This window comes from Lepidochelys kempii, chromosome 13 (genome assembly GCF_965140285.1).
Source record: "Lepidochelys kempii isolate rLepKem1 chromosome 13, rLepKem1.hap1, whole genome shotgun sequence".
Taxonomy (NCBI): Eukaryota; Metazoa; Chordata; order Testudines; family Cheloniidae; genus Lepidochelys; species Lepidochelys kempii.
Genome location: NC_136392.1, coordinates 2,336,234 through 2,351,412, shown reverse-complemented (window position 1 = coordinate 2,351,412; position 15,179 = coordinate 2,336,234). Strand labels below are relative to the sequence as shown.

Here is a 15,179-nt window from a genome sequence, read left to right as displayed (position 1 = left end):
GCCGGGCCCGGCGGGGCCCTGTCAGCTAACGTGGGCAGGGCAATGACGGCTCAAGCCCAGCGTGCTTCCGTCACCGGCACGCCGGCCCTGGGCGGCCTGGTGCCGGAGAGCCTGCTGGGAGGTGTAGTCTCGGGGCTGGAGCGGCCCGTTCGCCGTTCGCGCCGGGCCGCGGTGGGACTACAATTCCCATCAGACCCTGCGGGTTGTTTTCCTTCAAACGGAAAAGCTCCCCGCCTCTTCCCCCCGCCAGAGCCGAGCGCGGGGGTTGGATTGTCCTGCCGAGGCCACCGTTGAGGAGGTCCCTCCCCCTCCACCTCGGAGCCCTTTGACCCCGTTGTTATGTCGGGCCTGAGCCGCCACTGCTGCTGCATTCCATAGCGCCCGGGAGCTACCCCTCCCCTTGCCTCGCGCCCTCCCTGCCGCCGGCCGCGCCAGCCCCGCCCCCCGGCTAACGGTCTGCACCCGCACCGCGCGCTCCCGCCTCCGAACCCCGGCCCGCGTGCCCGCGCCCCGGCCCCCCACACCTCTCCCCTCAGCCCGGAGCAGGAGGAAGATGAAGGAGATGAAGCAGCGGAGGAAGAAGGAGCGCACATGGGCTGAGGCCGCCCGCCTGGTGAGGGGGAGATCCCCCTAGGAAGGGGGGCGGGGAGGCCCCGCGGTGGCCGGGGCTGGGGAAACACCCTGCCCCCGTGACTAGCGGGGCCCGTGCTGGGCGGGGGGGGGCCCTGCGGGAAGGGTTGTGAGGAGACGGACCCCGCTGTACAATGGGGAGAGGGCGGAGATCGCCTTCCCTCGGGGCGAGGTGAACCCCCCCTCGGAGGGAAGATGGGATGTCTCCCAGAGAGGGGCCCGGGCACGCTGGGGGGCTCCCCAGTGCAGCCAGGGCAGTGGTCGCTCCAGGGGGGTTGGGCGCAGGGGGGGACACCCCACCCTGTGAGGAGAAGGGGCCTGGCTCCAAGGGAGCTGAGAGACACCTCCTGAGGCTGCTTAGCATTATTTGTGTTGCTGTCGTGCCTGGGAGTCCCCATCCTGGACCAGGACCCCTTTGTGCATGCTAGTGCTGTGCAAACAAAATAAAGAGCTGGTCCCTGCGCCAAGGATCCTGCAGAGAGGCCAACATCCCCCTCCCACCCAATCTGGACATTGCTTTTCCCATACAAGAAAAGAGAGAGAGAGAGAGAGCAACCTCCTCCCCATCTTCAATATGAGATGGGAAAGAGAAGAGGCTGTTTTAGAGCACAACACCCCCCACACACATCCAGCCCAACATAATCACAGCATGACTTCTTCTGTAGAAAGGTGGAGAGTCACAGCTCCCACCATTACAACTCTGCCCGCTCCTTTTTTCACCTCCATCCCTCAAGAGAAAGAGATAAATTACTAGCCTCTTTTCTCTGTATATTACTGGTAGGAAGAAAGGGAATGGTTCTAGTCCTAACACATGCACACTCTGTACTGCCAGCAGGGTCTTCATTGCAAACTACAGGAGTGCTTCCAGAAACACTACCTCTATAGTTGCAAAAGAGTCCTGTGGCACCTTCTAGACTAACAAATGTATTGGAGCATAAGCTTTTGTGGGCAAATACCCACTTCGTCGGATGCATGCATGACTACATGCATCCGACGAAGTGGGTATTCACCCACGAAAGCTTATGCTCCAGTACGTCTGTTAGTCTATAAGGTGCCACTCTTAGTCTGGATCTGTAAAAGTGGCAAACATGTCTACCTCTCTGATACTTTACCTCGACAGTATCCTCTTGAGAGACTGTCATATTACATGGGGGAAGGGTCTACTGTCAGATATTTCTCCCTTCCAGATTGCCAGGTTTGTGGGGGCTTCTCTCAGAGAGGGTGAGAAACAGGTCCTTTCACATGCTCTCACACATATTACCAAGGGGAGGGAATGGGTCTTCTAGAAAGAGATTCTCCTTTAACCATGGAAAGAGGAGGATTTTCTCTTTTAGAAAGGTGTGACCACACACCCCATTTATGGTGGTTGGATAAGGCATTTTTCTGGAGAGGCCTTCAGCAGTTTGTAAGCATTGCTTAGATTTCTCAGTATCTGTCTTACAGTATCTTCTCAAATGGTATGAATAGTCTGACGAGGCATTGACAAGGTCTGAGGTGATTTCTTCACCGTAGAAAATGGTACTGTTTGTTAGAGAGCCTTTAATTTTTCTGCTTGGTTCAATTTTACTTACAGGTCAGCAAAGTCCGGGCAGTAGTATAGTAACCATTCTCAGTTTTGTCAGGTCCTACTTCTTATTCTGCTTTCCCTTCTTAGATTTATTTAAACCTCCTTGGAAGGGATCATAGCTTGAGGTCCAGAAAACATTACTGTCAGGAATTTCCTTCATGGCAACAAGCTTCTCCCTGACACCACTAGTATGGGGAAACTAGGTATTGTAAAGGCTATGGTGTTCAAGCGTACATGAAAACATAAATATCCCTCCTGTCTACCAAAGGGCTTTACTTGTTTAGTGTCTTCATGGTCAACATTTTCATTTGGTCATAAGCATGTTCTTGGTAACAAATCTGGTATGTGTGTGGTTAATTTTGTGGCATGTATTTTCATCAGTTTTTTAAAAATTCCATTCATTCAAGCGGCAGATTTCTAGAATAAATACCTGCTTTGGTTATAAGAACATAACGGCCATACTGGGTCAGACCAAAGGTTCATCTAGCCCAGTATCCTGTCTTCCTACAGTGACCAATGCTGGGTGCCACAGAGGGAATGAACAGAACAGGTAATCATCAAGCAATCCATCCCATCACCCATTCCCAGCTTCTGATAAACAGAGGCTAGGAACACCATTAATTATGTCCATTAATACCATCCTATTGGAGCCTTGCTGTACAGGCAAGTCTCATCTTAAGCTGGGGTTACGTTCCACAGTCAGTGCATAAAGCGAAAATTGCGTATAGTCAAAATTACATTGAATGTAAGGGTGGGCGGAATCACCCACACTACAGGTACAGTATTTAAATTGTTATTTTTCTCTTTTTTGTTTGTTTATTTTTGCCAACCGCGCAAAGCTGAATTCATGCGTGTTAAATGCACGTAAGATGAGACTCGCCTGATGAGATTCTGTTGCCTATCACCATGTGGGACAAACCTGTCTTTTATAAAAGAACTAAAGCCAGATCTTAATCTGGAATCCAGAGGTCAACTGTAAAATCTAAAATGGAAACAAATTTTTAAAAAGTCTGTACCAAATAAGAAAATATAAACCCACCAAGAAACTAGAATCAAACTAAAATTTTTAAAAGAGGAGGAAAAGACGGGAATATGGGCCAGTTGATCCAAGTGGAAATTGAACTCTTCAACTGTTGTCTGAACAGTTGGTGCCTTTAATACCCAGCCCCTTAATTCAGTTCATAACACTCTCCATTTCAACTCTGTTGGAGTGGGAGAATAGTCACGTTGCAAATGGCACACTCAGCTTTTTGCATGCTTTATTGTGCTGATTGTTGCTGCTATCTACTTTTAATGCTGATTGGAAAAAGTTTGTTTTGTTTTGTTTTTTCCTCCAGGAACCAAAATGTCTTCACAATAAACTTTTAAAAAATAAAATCCATGAATGTAAGTGACTAGGGGAGGCACAGTGATCCTGCTGTCTCCATGTGAATACTAGTGGATTGGATAGTTTTTCTTCTAAGCTCTGTTTGGGCCAAAGGCACTTGATCATTGATTTACTGGCACAAGATACTTTGTGTGTAGTATGTTGGCATCTATATAAATAATAATAAATGCGTCTTGGGGTTTTTTGTTATGTATTTTATGTATCAAGGTTATGTACCAGATCATGTAGACATTTAATAAGAGCTGGACAATTGTCTTGGGTCCATCCGATTTGGCTTTGCATCCAGTGGATTCTAGTAGTTATTCTAGCTTTTTCTGAATAGGACTTGCTTGCACGCAAGAGGAGATTCCCAGGGCTGACCAACAAAGAAAACATAAGAATGTTCTGACGCAGTATGGCCAATGGTCCATTTAGCCCTATATCCTGGCTTTTGATAGTGGCCAATGCCATATGCTTCAGAGAGAAAGAACAGGATAGGGCAGTTATTGCGTGATCTATCCCCTGTTGTCCAGTCCCAGCCTCTGGCCGTCGGAGTCTTAGGGACACTCAGAGCATGGGGTTGTATCCATGACCATCTTGGCTAATAGGCATTGATGGATCTTTCCTCCATGAATTTACCTAAATCTTTTTGGAACCCAGTTATAATTTTGGCCTTCATAACATCCCTTTGCAACAAATTCCACAGGTTAGCTGTGTGTATTGTGAAGAAGTACTTCACTATATAACCTATTCAGACTAGAATGTCTGCCTTCTGGTAGCTTGTATTGTCCTTTGTGTGAAGATTATTATTTTTGAGCTCACTTGACTTTGACTTTCGTTCTTCTCCTGCTCTTCAAGCTAAAAGTTGCAGCTGGAAAAAAACTAGTGCCAGGTTCATGCTCAGAAGTGCTTCAGCCCGCAGCTCCTGTGTGGGTCCTAGTCTTGTGGGTGGAATACTTGAATGTAGGCACTTGGGGTCACCTGCCAGCAGAGCAGCCCCAGTGTGGGGAAAAGACTAAGGTTATATGTGCACTAGAAATGCTACAGCTGTGCCACTGTAGTGTAGACACTTATTATAGCGAAGGAAGGGGTTCTTCCATCGCTGTAGTAAATCCACCTCTCTGAGAGGAGGTATCTAGGTTGAAGGAAAAATTCTTCCATTGACCTAGCACTGTCTACATTGGGGCTTAGGTCAGCTTAATTTACATTTCTTGGGGGAGTGTGTGAATTTTTCACACCCTCTGAGTAATGTAGCTAGATCAACTTAACTTTCTAGTGTAGACCAGTGCTAAGTCTGCTTGCATAATTTTTCTCGCCACCCAACACACTAAACTCTGTGGTAACTCACTGCTTATTGGCTGTCCAAAAAGTAAGTCTGCAACTCATCTACTTTGGCAACTCATCAGTAGTAATTTAATGGCATAGCACCCATGTTAGTTAATCCTCACTGGTATCTGGTCTACCAGTGAATCTCTTCATGGATGTCATTTGTTACCTTCCTCATGGTTGGGGCCTCTCCCTATGTGCATTAAGTGTATGAGGTCTCTAAACCCCAGCTTCATCTTTGTTCTATTTCTGGTTTGTCATTGGCTCAACCTCATACCAGATTATCCTCTTAGGGAGACCAAGCCTTTCCTAGCTGTTCTGGGTTGTGGGGCTCCTTGCAAGCTGATCTTAAATCCATTAAAAATAGATGTTTGTTTAGTACTAGGCTTTACCACACCCCTGTCAAAGTGTTTTTAATTTGACTCTGTTACATTTTTTATTCTGTTAGATGCCTCCATGGATGGGAAGGAAAAGAACTTTTTGCAGCTTCTAGTCCTGTGGAGTGAATTCTTTGCACATACTTTTTTTTTTTTTTTTTAAACAGAATTTTGAGATTCAGTGTAGTACATATAGCCACAGGGAATATTGAACAGGTGTGTTCAGGTATATATACCTGTTCATAGAATCCTAGATATATGTTCATATATATACAGGTATATATACCTGTTCATTATAAACCTGAGGATTATATTGCTAGTCTAGTAGTAGGGTAATTGGAAGAGTACCATAAAGGTTCACAGTTAGGGTCTTTGGGAAGGCAGGAAATGGAAATATTACAAACAACACATTCAATTTCTGTGGTAAGTGTTGTCTTATCCCAGTGGTACTCAAACTTTTGTGCTGGTGACCCCTTTCACATAGGAAGCCTCTGAGTGCGACCCCCTTTATAAATTAAAAACACTTTAAAATATATTTAACGCCATTATAAATGCTGGAGGCGAAGTGGGTTTGGGGTGGAGCCTGACACCTCGCGATCCCCCATGTAATAACCTTGTGACCCCCTGAGCGGTGCTGCCCCCCAGTTTGAGAACCCCCAAGATATTCCTTCTGGCCAGTGCTCAATACTGCATTAATAGGTTCCTAATGGAGCCACGATATCCTGCCATAATCAGCCAGAGGAGGCCTTGCTTCAGTGCATGCAGGGCCTTTCAGGGTAGGTGAAGGAATGAGAGAGAATCTTGTTGGATGCTTTCTCTTCCAGCTCTAACACTTAAAAGTAGTCATACATCTGATACAGTTGGGGGTAGGAACTGTTCTGAGCAGGGCTTTTTGTTTCTGGCAGTAAGTATTCACTCATTCTCCATTGTGGGCTGTGTTTTATTTGGTTGTCATTGAGTTCAGTGTTTTCCAGATGCATTATGGGCCGTGAAGGTTTTTCTTGATTTGGGAAACATGAATGTTCCATTTCGTGCCTCTCACATTTGACTGTTGAGTGATGTGTTGTCCACATCAGATGCCCATTTCATTTGGGTGATGAAGGGTGACAGTGTCTGATGATGGCACTGAATTATTGTACCCCAAAGAAAACTTGATCAGTGCAGGAGACTGTAGTAGAGCTGTACTGCCTCCAAATAAAAATGGTTTATTCCATTTAAATATAGGTTATCATACTGCTTGCAGTTCTGGCTGTCCCATCTCAAAAATATATTAGAATTGGAAAAGGTGCAGAGAAGGGCAACAAAACTGTTTAAGGGTATGGAACGACTTCCATACGAAGAGAGATTAAAAAGACTGGGACTGTTGCGCTTAGAGAAGAGACAGCTAAGGGGGGATATGACAGAGGTCTACAAAGTGATGAATAGTGTGGAGAAACTGAATAAGGAAGTGTTGTTTGCCCCTTCATATAACACAAAACCTAGGGTCACTCAATGAAATTCATAGGCAACAGGTTTAGGATAAACATAAGGAAGTACTTTTTCACACAGCACACATTCAACCTGTGGAACTCATTGCCAGGGAATTTGGGAAGGCAAAAATTAGAACTGAGTTCAAAAAAGAAGTAGAAAAATTCATGGGGGATAGGTACATCAATGGCTGTTAGCCAAAAAGGCCAAGGATACAACCCCATACCCTGGGTGTCCCTAAACCTGTAACTGCCCCAAGCTGAGACTGGATGACCAGGGGTGGATCGCTTGAAAATTGCCTTGTTTTCCGTCTGAAGCTTCTGACACTGGCCACTGTCGGAAGACAGGATACTGGGCTATAGGTGGACCATTGGTCTGACCCAGTATGGCCATTCTTATGTTCTTATTTCTTGGGCTTTCATTGCCTTTAACCATGGCTTTCACAATTCCAAACTTCCAGTCCCCTGGCAGGCTAATGCTATAGTGCTTTGTGTATTATTTTCAGATACTTAAATGTGACATGGTGGATATGATTTGGTTTTGCTTTTCTTGAGAAGTGTAGGTAGACTTTTAATTGCAGTACAACACTGGAGTGTGTCATTCAGTTTGGACTTTTTCTTTCCTTTAGGAGGCTGGGAAGTGGGGGTGATAGAGATGGTGACCTGCACTGTTTTCTTGCAGACAGTCCTGCTACTGTACCTTTCAAATGGAGACTTCAGTCATTGGTTCCTGACATGATGCTGCAGTGACTCAGTTCTAGACATTGCGGACATAAAAAGGGCATTCATTTTCTTCGCTCACTACTTGTACTAGTTGAATTGAAAGACAAAATTGCATTGCCAACTTGTATGAAGTACTGTCCCTCATAAAATCAGAATTGCATGTCATTGTGGCCATTGAGTTAGGGGAATTTATTAAATTATTACTAGCAGAATATCCCAAACTGAATATCTGTTGCCTCTTCTCTCAGGTACTTTAGGCTATATAGTGAAATGTATTTTTACATTGGAGTTGCTATACTGGATCAGACTAGTGGTCCATGTAGGCCAGTATTCTGTCTCTGACAGTACCCAGTATAAGTTGCTTCAGAGAAAGGTGCACGAACTCCTGCAGAGCAGGCAGTTATGGAGTAACCTGCCCCTAGGGAAAGTTTCCTCTTAAATCTGAATAATTAAAGGTTGGCTTCAGCTCTGAAACACTATGGTTTACATCTCTTCTGAAGCTTTGTTATTTTTAATATTTACGATTATAATTCTGGTTATTCTTGTTATCCATATAAATGCCCAATTCTTTTTTGAATTCTGCTAAGTTGTTGGCTTCAATGATATTTTGTGGCAGAGAGTTCCATAGGCTTATTCAGCATTGTGTAAAGAAATATTTTATTTTGTCACTTTGAATTTGTCATCTTTCAGCTTAATTAAATGTCCCTTTGTTCTTGTACTATGAGACAGATGAAGAGCAGCTCCTCATCTACATTCTTTAGACCATTCATTACTTTATACCTTTGTCATATCCTCTCTTACTCATCTCTTTCTGAGACAAACAGTTCCAATTGTTTAAATCTTTCCATGCAAAAAATGTTTCCATGCCCCTAATCATTCTTATTACCAGTCTCTGAAACCCCTCTGTTTCTTCTGTATTCTTCTTGAGATGGGATGATCAGAACTGAATACAGTGTTCCAGCTGAGTTTGTACTATTGATTTATGTAATGACATTCATATTTGTAACTCCAATATGATAGATGCTTAACAGATAGGTATGAAGAGAAAGTCTCTGCCCCAAAGAGCAAACAGTCTATATCTACTATGTTAATGTCTATTTCAGTGGAAGCCTTTGGTTCTTTTATATATTTTAAAGGTTGTGTGCAGTAAGGGCTTTGTCTGATGTTTACGAAAGTCTGTGGGAAAGCATCCATTAACTTTAATGGTGCGGGATCAGTGCCTAATTCCCCAGCTCTCCCCTTCTCCCCATACTTGCACAATTGTACACTTAATTAGAGACCTGATGACAAAACAGGGCAAGCCATTTGTAGCCCTAGAAAAAGTGCAGGGATCATGCATATATACCGTAGTCTGCTCTTGGGTTAACCTGAATTTTGTAGCAGGTTTTCTTGTGGAGATATTAAGTTTTAGCAGACATATTCCTATATTTGAATCCCAACCCAGGAAACAATTCAGCGAATAAGAATAGAAAATGTTGAATGAAACTTTGGTATTTATATCTCTTCAGGTGTTGGAAAACTACTCTGATGCTCCTATGACCCCGAAACAGATTCTGCAGGTCATAGAGGCTGAGGGACTAAAGGAAATGAGGTCAGTATTGATCTTCTTGTTTATAATGAAGTGTGTGGAGTGTGGGGGAAGGTGGATAAAAAGGGCTGGATTACTTAGTGGAGTTCGCTGTCCTTTCTCTAATCCACCTTTCTTTTCTCTCTCTCTCTGTAGCCCAATAATTTGGGGTAAGAATATACTAGCTGTTTTTCTTTAACTATTGCTACTGGAGGATTTCCAGTTTCTTGTAAACACGGAGTGAACATCTCTGCCTTTCAGTGGAGTTGTAGGATTTTTGTAAAATATTTTAAATGCCAACCATGTGTCTGGCTCTGATATAAATGCTTCTCCTTTGTGTGTTTCTTCTACAAATAAATTACTACTACTGGTCTTCCAGTGTTGGGCCTGTGTTTATGTAATGAGTCAAACTCAGTCCTCTGTAGAGCTTCACCTCTAGAGCAGAGACTCCTCCTTTTTCTGGGGTCAAGTAAGAAGCTTCCCTTATATACGCAAGTATACTGCTCTTTCTACATATTCTACCATACCACAGTGTTAATTCTGCTGTATTTTTTGTGGCCCTTGATATGGATCTCAGAACATATATCACCTGAAGAAGAGCCTGCACAGGAATGTAGGAAACTATAGGGATGGATGGAACCCCAGGTGTTGTCTTAAATTAATTTCCTGGAATTTCCATCTGCTTTTGTTGAATCTAGGAGAAAAGAGATACAAAATACCTTGTAGGTCAAAGGAAGTAGATGTTTGCTAGCCATCATGCTGCAAACTCCTTAACTTGGGTTACAAGATGAAAGTTCCCAAGTTTGACTGCACACAGTAAATCAAGCTATCTTTGGCAGTTCAGCATTCATTGACTCCCATGTGGGATGTTAACTCTGTGCTGTTCTAACTATGCTCTGTTTTTCTTTTTGGTTTATGAACTGTCTTCCACCATGTTGCCTGCATCACGGTTGAACTGCTGTATAACTATAGAAGGTAAATGAATCCCTTTGGGACTGAAGCAATTCAGACTGTTAACTTGTTTCTCATCTCACTATCCCTGAAATTAGGAAACAATCATGATGGTTAGAGTAGCGAACAGCTTCGTAATTAACAGACAGAGGTATAAGGTGAAGGAGTTACCATTGTTCAGAGAGGGACTGTGCCAGCATGCTTTGTTCCCTTGATAGCAGAGCTGTTAGAACACCACTCAATACTCAGGGTTCCTCACAACTAGGTTTATAGTGGGAATGGACTTGGGTGATGGTTTCACAGCATGGTATGTAGAGAGTGGAATAAGGATGGGCTTATAGTGAAAAGCTCCATATTCCTTCTCTTTTAATCAGATATTCACTCTGCACTGACCTACTTTCTTTGATCAGTCCTTTTACCTAGAGAGGTAGGTGCACTATTTGAGGGTCTGTGAGCACTATGCTGTCTTTACTAATGGCAATAACAGGGTGTCTTTTCACTAGTGCAGATTTTCTTGCTGTCTTCCAAGCTTTGACTGGTAACTTATCAAAATGGGTATTTAAAACCAGGCTTCTCTGCGTGTGTGAAGTTAAATCCTTCAGAGCTAAATCATTTTTCTAGAAATTGGTATTTCCCTCCAGGTATATCTGTTTCCCTTCACCCAATTGTTAATTTTCTGCTTTGGGGAAAGATGGCTTTCTTTCTTTATCGTATAACTGAAAGGATCAAGTATTGTTCATAGACCCAGTGTCAAAATACCAACTGCCCACCAAGGCTGTGATCTTGTGTAGCTAAATAGCATTGAACGTTTTCAATATTTACATGGGGTGCTTGCAAAGAAAACCTAAGTTCTGAAAGAAGTAGCATGATGACTCAAGGGACACTCTGAACTAATGCACCCTGATTCTACGAAACACTCAGTAGTTGGAGTGCTGCCTTCCTGAAGAAGTGCAAAATAGCGATCCCCTGTGGTTTATGCAAGAGCAGAGATGTTGGGTCCAGTCCCATGGCTAAATTGTAGCTCCAATGAATGTTTTGACATCTCTTTTGTCTACTGTTTCAATTAGGGAAGTTAATCTTTTCCTTTCCTAAAACTTGTCCTGTGGCTGGTAATTTACTTGCAGCATTCTGCTCAGTGCAGAGGGGGAAAAGATGTGTAATTTACAGGAGAGCGAGTTGGGATTTCTCTGTGGTGTATAAAATGACACATGGTAACTTTGGCTACCTCCAAGGCTTGCAAATAAATGCCAAAAAGCAAACCAGCAGAAAAACAAACTCAATCAAGATTAACTGAGAAGTTGTTCTAAACCCAGTTTTCGGTTTGAGAAGTTGAGACTCAATAGTTTAAGCTTTTGAGACTGAAACATTTCAATTAGACCAGTTTTCAGTTTCACTTTTAGTAATAGTGAACTCTTCCATTGCTTTAATAACGTCCCTTGCAGGCTCTAGAGGTAATGTTTTATATGTGCATGTGTGATTATGTGGAAAATCTGATGATGTGGTGTGTCACAAAGGTTTCATTAGCATGAGTGTGGGTTGAGTGGTTTACTTACAAATGACAAACAACCACTAAGTTATGAGGGCCATCCAAAAAGAGTGCCGTTAAATCCTTTCTGTTACACTATACTAACATGTATTCTCTTTGTGTTATGTATATTGAAAGAAAACTATTTCAGAAATACTTGATTTTATAAACATTTTATTGATAGGGTTTTTTTGAGGTTTTCCATCTATAAAGTAAGGCTGGCTTAGTACCATGAATCCAGCTACAAAGAATTCAGAGAGAGAGCGAGAAAAATATCTCAAGTGATAAACCTCTAAAAATGACCTAGAATGGCTTGAACATTAGTATAATGTGCTGCTTTCCTATTATCTGAGACTTATCTCACTATGATGTGCCTTAGTGGTAAGCAGCTCAGATAGGAAAGCTATAATAGTGTTCAGACTTGTTGAGATCCTGTACCTTAAATCTCGTCACCGTCCCTTCTGCTACCTGCCTTTGATTTAAAAAAAAGAAAAAAAATGCTGTAGGGTTTTGTGTATTATTTAAAAATTGGCAATTAGATACTCTAATCCTCATCTCCCTTTTTCTCTCTGGTTTCAGTGGCACTTCGCCCCTGGCCTGCCTCAATGCCATGCTACATTCCAATTCAAGGGGAGGTGATGGACTCTTTTACAAATTGCCTGGACGTATCAGCCTTTTCACACTCAAGGTGAATTGTGAACTCCTGTCTTCCAGGCTGGGGACAGAGTGTGAGGTCAACTTGTTACGTATTGCTGTTATTGTTAATCCATCACTGGTGATCGCTGTATGAGTTTAGCATACCGCCCTTGGTAACATCATGCGAAACGGAGGCTCTGGGATCCATAATTCTATACATGATGGTTCTTGTGCCTATAAGCTATATGTAATACATTTGTTTTTTAAATTTTATAATTCTTAAATTACACAAGCAAGATAAACTCTCTTCTTCCAGGACATGGAATGTCAGAATTTAGTTCATGCAGTCATAAAGGATAGAGCATCATCAAAATAATGAAACCTGTACGTTTCCCTTATACAGTATACTCCCGTTCATCCAAAATCCCATTACCCGAACCTTTGCATTATCCAAATCTCTTTCTTGTCCCCCATGTATCTCATGCTGGAAGACAAGAAAGGGATTTGAATAATGTGGAGGTTTGTATAATAGAGTAGATACTCCTGGTCAGGACCTCAAGGAGGAGAAAGACAAGCCCCTGGCTGTGGGGGAGGTCACTCTGCTGCTTAATGGATCCTGCAGCAGTGCAGGGAGGCCTGTTCAGCCCTGCTGTCATGAAAGTGAGTGAACAGGGCCATGGCAGTGGAGCTGCAGAGGCCTCCCTGCACTGCCGCAGGCGCAAGGAAGACTGCAGTCATCTGGCAGAGCAGAGTCCTGGCTGTGGGGTCTGTGCTTTGTCCTGCACCTTGCACCTGCAGGGATCAGGTTTCACTGGCAGGGAACCCTCTGCAGCCCCACTGTGAAGAGAGTAAGTGGGGAAGAGCAGATTTCCCCTTCCTCCCCCCGGCCAGGACTGTAAGGAAGATGAGACGGTTGAGTCCCTGACTGCAAGGGAGGCCACCTTGCTGCTGAATGGCTCCTGTTCCCTCCATTATCTGAACTCCCAGTTATCTGAATAAAATCCATGTACCCGTTGCTTTTCGGGTAGTCGGGAACTTATTGGATACCAATCTCAAAGGGATGCAGTCAGCTTACAGATAACATTTGTCTGAAAGTTTTGTACAGACAATAGATACAAGTAACACCTAATATTACTATAATTAAAAAGTTAACCAAAAATCATTTTTCAGTTTGTTTACTCTGTGTTTGACAGCAATCTGCATAGTTCATTCTCTCCTCCATATTGTCTGTCTTTGTGCTGAAAAGACCCTTAAAAACATCAACCAAGAAAAAGGAAAAAATGTATCAATTTTTTGTTTAAGGAATTTTTTTTAAAAGTCAAGACATGCTGTTTAAAGAGGCTTTACCTAATGCAGGTTTTTTAGTACAAGTTGACAGTCCCTTTAATTTGAAATATAGAAAAATATGCTTCTGCTCCTATATTTTTTTAGTGTCTCAGAGATGTTCCTCCTCTCCCACCCCACCTCCTCAAATGCACCTTTGAACCTCTCTCTTCCCCCAAAAGATGCCTTATGTTAATGTGTCATTCTGTGTTTGAAAATGGACTGAATTCCAAAATATTTTAATTTGCCATTTGTATAATGAATGAACATCACAAGTTTGGCATCTCTGCAGCTGTTTGCTGTTTGACACTGTTGTCTCTTTATCTCTAGGAATAAAAAGTGGCTAAATATTGTCACACAGTTTCTCAGCCCAAGAAAAAATAATTTTTCTGAATATTAAAAAAATACCCTCAGTAGTTATGCATGGACAAATATGAGCAAACTGTTTTATTTTTCTCAAGTGTGTTTGAGTTGCACATCTGAAAAGGGTCCACAGAGTATGCCAGTAATTCAGTTCTACTATTTGAGAAGATGGTGTGCGAGTTAATTTAATTAAAATGAACTGTGCTGACTTCTGTCCTGTTAGGAGCTTGAATCTATTGAAGTTCCAGGGGATTAAAATATGGAGGTGGAAAAATCAAGTAAAAGCTGAAAGTCTGCACTGCTGCTGTCTGTGTTGGCAGCATGGTATGAGATCAGAATAAAACCAATGGATTCTGCCAGGAAGTGGTGGGACAGTGGGCCCACAGTTAGGCAAAGGCAAGGGCAGTAATGACAGCAGAAAGTAAAACTGCCTGCTAACACAGAAACGGAAGAGCAGTTATTCCTCCCACTGCTTACATTTGTGTGCTCACACACACTGCTGCTTTGCAAATTTAACTCTGGAACACTGGATTTTAGACCTTAATATACATATGAAATGTTATATCAATGCATGAGTTTTTCTCTCTTTGCAGATCAAGCGTTCTCATACAGCTCTCGAGTTCTAGCTCCATAATTCTTGCACACGCACATTGTGCAATGCATCATAGTTGGACTGTTAAAAGATATGGGGGCACTTGTATGATTATGAATTCTTTAAGTTAATTCTTGCTTGAAATTTTTGATCATTTATAATTAGGGCTGTCAAGTGATTAAAAAAATTGCACGATTAATCACACTGTTAAACAATAATAGAATACCGTTTAAATATTTTCGGATGTTTTCTACATTTTCAAATATATTGATTTCAATTACTACACAGAATACAAAGTGTACAGTGCTCACTTTATATTTATTTTTGATTACAAATATTTGCACTGTAAAAACCAAAAGAAATAGTATATTTCAATTCACCTAATACAAGTACCGTAGTGCAATCTCTCTGTCATGAAAGTTGAACTTACAAATGTAGAATTTATGTACAAAAATAACTGCACGCAAAACTAAAACAATATAAAACTTTAGAACCTACAAGTTCACTCAGTCCTACTTCAACCAAACAAGTTTGGTTACAATTTGCAGGAGATAATGCTGCCCACGTCTGTTTACAATGTCACCTGAAAACAAGAGCAGGTGTTCGCATGGCACTGTTGTAGCTGGCATTGCAAGATATTTACGTACCAGATGCGCTAAAGATTCATATGTCCCTTCATGCTTCAACCACCATTCCAGAAGACATGCGTCCATGCTGATGATAGGTTCTGTTCAATAACGATCCAAAACGGAGCAGACCGACGCATG

At 42.5% G+C, this 15,179-nt stretch overlaps 1 protein-coding gene across 2 annotated transcripts in view; it reads left to right on the top strand.

Moving 5' to 3' along the window:
* Positions 1-256: 256 nt before the first annotated feature.
* The window catches only part of ASXL1 (ASXL transcriptional regulator 1), a 30,809-nt gene continuing 15,886 nt past the window's right edge, over positions 257-15,179 (top strand). Inside the window, exons 1-3 of one of the 2 annotated variants that reach the window (XM_073308641.2) lie at positions 257-613; positions 8,964-9,046; positions 12,078-12,186. In XM_073308641.2, the coding sequence (XP_073164742.2) occupies positions 554-613; positions 8,964-9,046; positions 12,078-12,186 (252 nt within the window). In that variant the 5' untranslated portion in view covers positions 257-553. The other variant, XM_073308642.2, reaches the window with a different exon arrangement.